General features: G+C 43.4%; 1 protein-coding gene across 3 annotated transcripts in view; it reads right to left on the bottom strand.

Annotated features, from left to right (window-relative positions):
• RANBP17 (RAN binding protein 17) overlaps window positions 1-6,000 on the bottom strand; it is a 329,610-nt gene that overhangs the window by 85,228 nt on the left and 238,382 nt on the right. For all 3 annotated transcript variants that reach the window (XM_019506533.1, XM_019506534.1, XM_019506535.1), the window contains one exon: window positions 1,111-1,218. In XM_019506533.1, the coding sequence (XP_019362078.1) occupies window positions 1,111-1,218 (108 nt within the window). The remainder of the gene's footprint in view (window positions 1-1,110; window positions 1,219-6,000) is intronic.

The raw sequence follows: 6,000 nt of genomic DNA, 5'->3' as shown, positions 1-6,000 counted from the left end.
ACCAGGCTCTTTCCCATAGGGGGACTGTGCTGGGCTGTGCTCAGGGTGGGAGGCAGTGGCACTGGGAGGGGGGCAGCAGTCACCCCAGAATTTGCTGTAGGCTCCCCCATTGTCCCACTCCCAGTGCTGCTGCCCGCCCCGAGCACAGGCTGCCCCAGCCCCACCATGGGGAAGAGCCCGGCGCAGCCCTGGCTCCAGCCAGCAGCTGCAGCCTGTTCTCACCCTGTGCACAGATCCAGGGGCGCACGCCCCCCCCATGCCCTACTGGGCTGCACGCAGTGGTGGGATCTGCCCCCACCTGTGCCCCCTGGACAAGCTGCAGCTCTGTCCCCTGCTCCACCCCAGCAGGACAGAAAAGTGCTTGCCCCTGCCACAGCCCCACTCCCTCCCTCACCATGGGGGACTTCAGTCTGTGCCCCCCACACCCCTTCCCTCCCCCTTCCCCCACAACAGACTTATCAGCCCGACGCTGCTATCCAGGCTGCATATTGGAATTGGATTGGTATCAGCCAATATGGCTCCATAAAAATTGGCCATCAGTATCAGCCCCAAAAATCTCTATTGGTGCACCCTTAATTATGAATATAACTGTGCTAGATGCCCTTCTTCTCCAGGATGGATCGGGGAAGCATTCAGCAAAGAAACACAAAAATTAACTTTAGTGCTAAACTTCAAGAGAAAGAAATGCTTTATAGCTCCCCCCCCAACACCTGCAATTATTTAGTAGTTGTAGGGAAGAAACTACAGAATATCGGTATTGATCTCCACTAAAAATTTGACATTTATCTAGATTATCATATTATAGAATCTAAAACAACATATATTTTCACCTACTGCTAATAGTAGGTAACTGCAGTATCTTAAATATTTCTGTAATGAATCGTAAATCTTTAATGAATTAATTTTTAATGTCTACCCTTCTGGTAAACCAAAGTAAAGGGACTGAAAGGCAAGTGATATTCCAACTTCTTGCTCCACAGCACATTCCTAAATAATGGTGGCAAAGTTAGGAAATTCCACTAATGTGGTCATAAGTATTACACAGAAATGTAGAACAAAGTTTTATGAACTATTTTGACATTTTCTTGGCAGTTCCTAAATATGCCTTACCTGTTTTGCATCAACTCTGCCATTAGCTTCAATATAGGAGTTGTACATGTTGGTTCACGATACCACAATTCAATAGCTCTTTGTAGAACAGTAAGATATGATGGGTATCTTTTACAGTATGAGTTAAAGGTTAATTGTCAAAAAAATGATATTTTACAGATCAACTTTACCCTAATTCTACTACACTTTGTTCAATTGGTGGGTCTTATATAGTCATGGTACCATGCACATAGTGAGGATAAGAGGTCATAAATTTAAGTTAGTGCCTAAAACGATACATTCCATGGAAACCGGAAACATTAAGAGGTAGACAGGTAATATACATCATATTTGTAACCACATACTGAAGAAAATTACAGGAAAATGAAAGTTCTATACTGTGAGGCTAATGCATCAGTGCAGGTATAAAATGTGATTTTTTTTAAGACATCAAATACAATTTCAGTAAAAATTGAACCAACTTACATCTAAGTTGGCAAGTTTTGGAGCAAGTTTTGGATCTGAATTGCCACAAGTGAATCATACTAGCTATATAAATGGTTGGGGAATAATGCATGTAAAAAAAAGGTTCCAAATTACTCAAACTGAGAAGTCAGAAAGGCTATTTGGGAGTGGGGAAGAAGAAACAACAAAAGTAGTTTTCAAAAAAATACCCACAAAAGGATATGTCCAGGTTCACCAAGGAGGTTAAAGACCTTTTAAATTAAGATTTAGAAGGAAATTATACAGAAAATTGTATGTTCATTATACTCTAAAGCTAAATGGGGAAAAAAGTTTTCAAAGGTAATTGTATTCAGGTATTTGACCACATTATTAACATATTAATGAGGGTCTAATATGTGAGTTTCCCAAAATACATATATAAGAACTGGGTTTGACAAAGATTTATAATTAGGTGAAGTAAAATCTGAAGCAGCTCAGTGCTACTAGTAAAAAATACAGAGGCTTTTCATCTTATCAGTGAATCAAATCATAAGTTCACAATTAGGCTGGACTAGCTAGGCTGCAAATTAGTATCTAAATTGGTAATATTTTGTTCTTCATAATGTTAATTTATTTTTTATTTTTTTCTTTGACATTTAATAATACACTTTGCTTTATTTCATCCAGTGATTCATAGCCAGGGAGCTGGGACATCCAGCGGTATGCAGAGATCCTTTGAAAGATGCCAAGAGGTGTGAGAAGATAAGCAGATAAACACAGGCTTAGGCTCAGTCCCTGCCTGGTCATTACCTCACCCTCACTACCCTGCCCCTACGCAAGGAGATAAGCAGTGTAATAAAGCAACACCCACTGCTCAATTCACAGAAGTTATTGAAGGGTGCCTCAAATCTAATGATGGGTGCCTTGAATCTAGGCAGGTAGGGCTGTGTGAAATTTCACTGGGTGTTTCATTTCAAAGCTGTTTTGACATGTTTCAATCTCAAAACAGCAACATCAAAACGAAACAAAAAGGCTTCAAAACAGCTTCAAAATGAAACAAGGGCACTCAAAACATTTTGAAAGTTTCGAAATGTTTCAAAGCTGGGCTTGCTGCAGATCTGTGCATGGGATGACAGTATGCTGCCACTGCTGGCTGGGGCCAGTGGTAGCACCAGGCTTCCTGGAGCTCAGCACGGGATGTGCCCAGCACTGGTCCCAGCTGGCAGCAGGAGCCTGCTGCCATCCTGTGCGCAGATCCGGGGGCCCATGCCCCGCAGGAGGAGTCTGTCACTGACCCGGAGCCCTCCTGGGGGGCACGGGCCCCCGGATCTGCATGTGGGATGACAGCAGGCTGCTGCTGTTGGCTGAGGCCAGTGCCAGCACTGGGTTCTTCCTGGTGCTCAGTGTGGGCTGTGCCAGGCAGACTCAGGAGCTGGTGCTGGCCCCAGCCGGCAGTGGCAGCATGCTGTCATCCTACATGCAGATCCAGGGGCCTGCACCCCCTGGGAGGAGTCTGGCACAGTCCCGCATCCCTCCTGGGTGGCGCGGGCCCCCGGATATGTGTGCAGGATGACATCATGCTGTCGATGCCAGCTGGGGCCAGCAGCAGCACCAGGCTTCCCAGTGCTTGGCATCGTCTGCGCCCAGTGCCAGTCCCAGCCAGCAGGGGCAGCCTGCTCTCATTCCGCATGCAGATCTGGGGACCCACGCCCCCTGGGAGGACTCTGGTACAGACCCACAGCCCTCCTAGGGGGTGCAGGCCCCCAGATCCACATGCAGGATGACAGCAGGCTTCTGCTGCTGGCAAGTGATATGAATTTTGCTTGTCAGGAGTTTGAGGCGCAGTTTCCCAGAAACTCCTACACCTATCTCCTTGAAACTTGTCAGACTTCATGCCCTCAGAAGGGGCTGCTACCCCTGCAATTTTCATCTGAATCAGGCAAGAAATGACAAAGTTATAGGCATTTTCATGATTCCCCATTATAGCTTATGGGCTAAACGTCAAAACACGTTGGAAGAGCAAAACAGTTTCTGACGAAATGAAACGCTGTCCCTTTGAAATGGTGAAACAGAAGCTGAAACAAAATGGTGCTGTTTCACACAGCCCTATAGAGAGGTTGAGAACCATTGATTTAATGTAACTGGAAAGGGTAGCTGGGTGTTTGCAAAGGAAGGAATTATCAAGAGGCTTAACGTAGGGCTGGAAGCAGAGGTGCCAGATTAAGCACTCTGAGCAAATTTTTTTTTTCAAAATCCTAAGAAACATAACAATATTTGTGCTCTTAAATCACTCTTGAAAATCTCATTCTCAGGTAACAGCTGGGATTGTGGGTGTTCGAGAGAGATTGCCTATAGTTAGTGTAGGAATGGAGAAAACTTTTATGCTTTATACCTAAAAACACATAAGCGGAGTAAGGGGGTAATGGCATGGAAATGGGATACCCCTGGCTCAGTATCTAGCTCACTTTGTGGCTATTTAAATGTCTGTGCCTCAGTTTCTCCAACTGTAAAACAGAGTCAATGCTACTTACTTTGCTTGCCAAGGTTTTGAAATGGATGGATTTCATGGCTTAGCACTGCTTTTAAGTGCTAAGCAGCATTATTTTACTTGTATCTCAGACTATCTTATACTTTAAATTATATTTTTGATTTCCATTATTTTAATTTTTTGTCATTGTAGTTTCATAGATCTGTTTTTGCTTCTACTCACACTTAAGTAATATGGGAATATGTGATGCAAGGGCCTGATAACATATTAAGGTACTAATGCAAATTTGACCAAGTTATTACCAAGTGATGTGGGACTGCTATTTGGTAGAACATTAAATTCTGGGCTTATTCTAATTCCCAGTGGACAAGGTGATTACCATCTCATCCTCTCTCCCTGCCCCCAACCAACCCCTCCCTGCACAAACCGCTGACATAATTGGTATTAATTGTAATTCTTAATGGTAGTCTTAGCAGAAAAACTGGGGTATGAAAGTCCCATGAAAACTGAGTTATTTTCTCCCCCACAGAGTTGAAGGGAAATGTTTTGCTTAAAAATTTCTTTCTTAGTTTCAATACAGGTCAGTAGACTCAGAAACTTCTACCAAGTTCTCTGTTAAACTTATGCCAGGAAGATGTCCTATTAGCTTCTGCAGAGCTGCCCTGAGAGGCTTTTATATCTTCCAGGGATTTGGGGAGGGGGTATCTTTTTAAAAATGACAATATGTACCCCAAAAAAAGAAATTTTAATTTTAATGGGAGAAAAATTAATCAAACCATGGAGAGCCAAGTCTTGACACAATACAGGCCTTCTGGTGGAGACTAATGTCATCGTAGACAGCACTACCGATGAATGATATTGTTGTCTCTAAGAAGGGAGGTATTTTGGCTAATTCTGTCTATTTGTCCGAGGCCTCTGGAGACTTGCTCAGCTTTTGCTGCCAACAGCCTACGGCTCTGGAGGCAACACTGCATGTTACAGAAGAGACTGACATTTGAAACATACTTCCAGGATCTGCCTCTTCCCTCCTAAGAGGCCTTTTTATTTTAAATCAGTCCTAGCATGTGCATATACTATCAATATTTCTGCATGCAATAACTAAGATTCAGCCCAGTCTCCCAGGTGTGCATGCTAAAACTCCATCAAAGGAAACACAGAAAATCCTTGCTGTGTCTTCTATCACTTTCATTAATCCACTAATATTGAAACGTGATTCCAAAAGAGCTATATCGTCCTGACACAGGGCAAGACACTCAAAATACACCAGCTGCCATGGAACATACAGGAATGGGAAGCTGGGTGTTATCCTCATGAAGAGGTCATTCTAATTCATACTCCCTAGATGACCATCACCCAGCTAAACTAGCTGAACCTCTAAGTCACATTCTGAAACACTGTCAAAATAATGAGGATCAAAGAAGTCTAAAGGACTATCTGCTAACTCTGTCTCAACACAAACCTTTTTGGTAGCATCTTAACCCTTTATGGGAAGACTAGACATACTAGTTTATCAACACCAGCTCAACCCATATTTCACTGAGACTATGTTAGTGGGCTAGCCCTAGAAGAAGTCTTACAGGAGCTGTTTTTAAATTTCCTCAAGGCATGGAACAGAGAAATAAGACAGCTTTCTTTCATTCATGACTGACTAATGTATATATTCATTTGCAGATAAAAATAATATGAGAAATGAGTTCAATACTTTTTAACAGACTTTTAATTTGTCAAATGGAAATGAGGCAACAAGACAGTACCATGTGTCCAGCCAGGAATGCTCAACCTATGGCCCATGGGCCATATGTGGTCCATTGAGCCATTGCATCTGGTGTGTGGGGCTCCCCACAGGTCCAGAAATTTGGCAGTAGGGGAGTGGTGGTCAGTAATATGACCAACCTCCCCCCTGCCGAATCCCCAAACTCTAATTCCTGCATGGCCAGTTAGAGAAAAGTTACAGCTGACTTCCCTACATGGCCAGATCA

Source organism: Gavialis gangeticus, unplaced genomic scaffold (genome assembly GCF_001723915.1).
Source record: "Gavialis gangeticus isolate Ggan-Ray unplaced genomic scaffold, GavGan_comp1, whole genome shotgun sequence".
Classification (NCBI taxonomy): Eukaryota; Metazoa; Chordata; order Crocodylia; family Gavialidae; genus Gavialis; species Gavialis gangeticus.
Note: the sequence above shows the minus strand (reverse complement) of the source record. Positions and strands in the feature narration are given on the sequence as shown.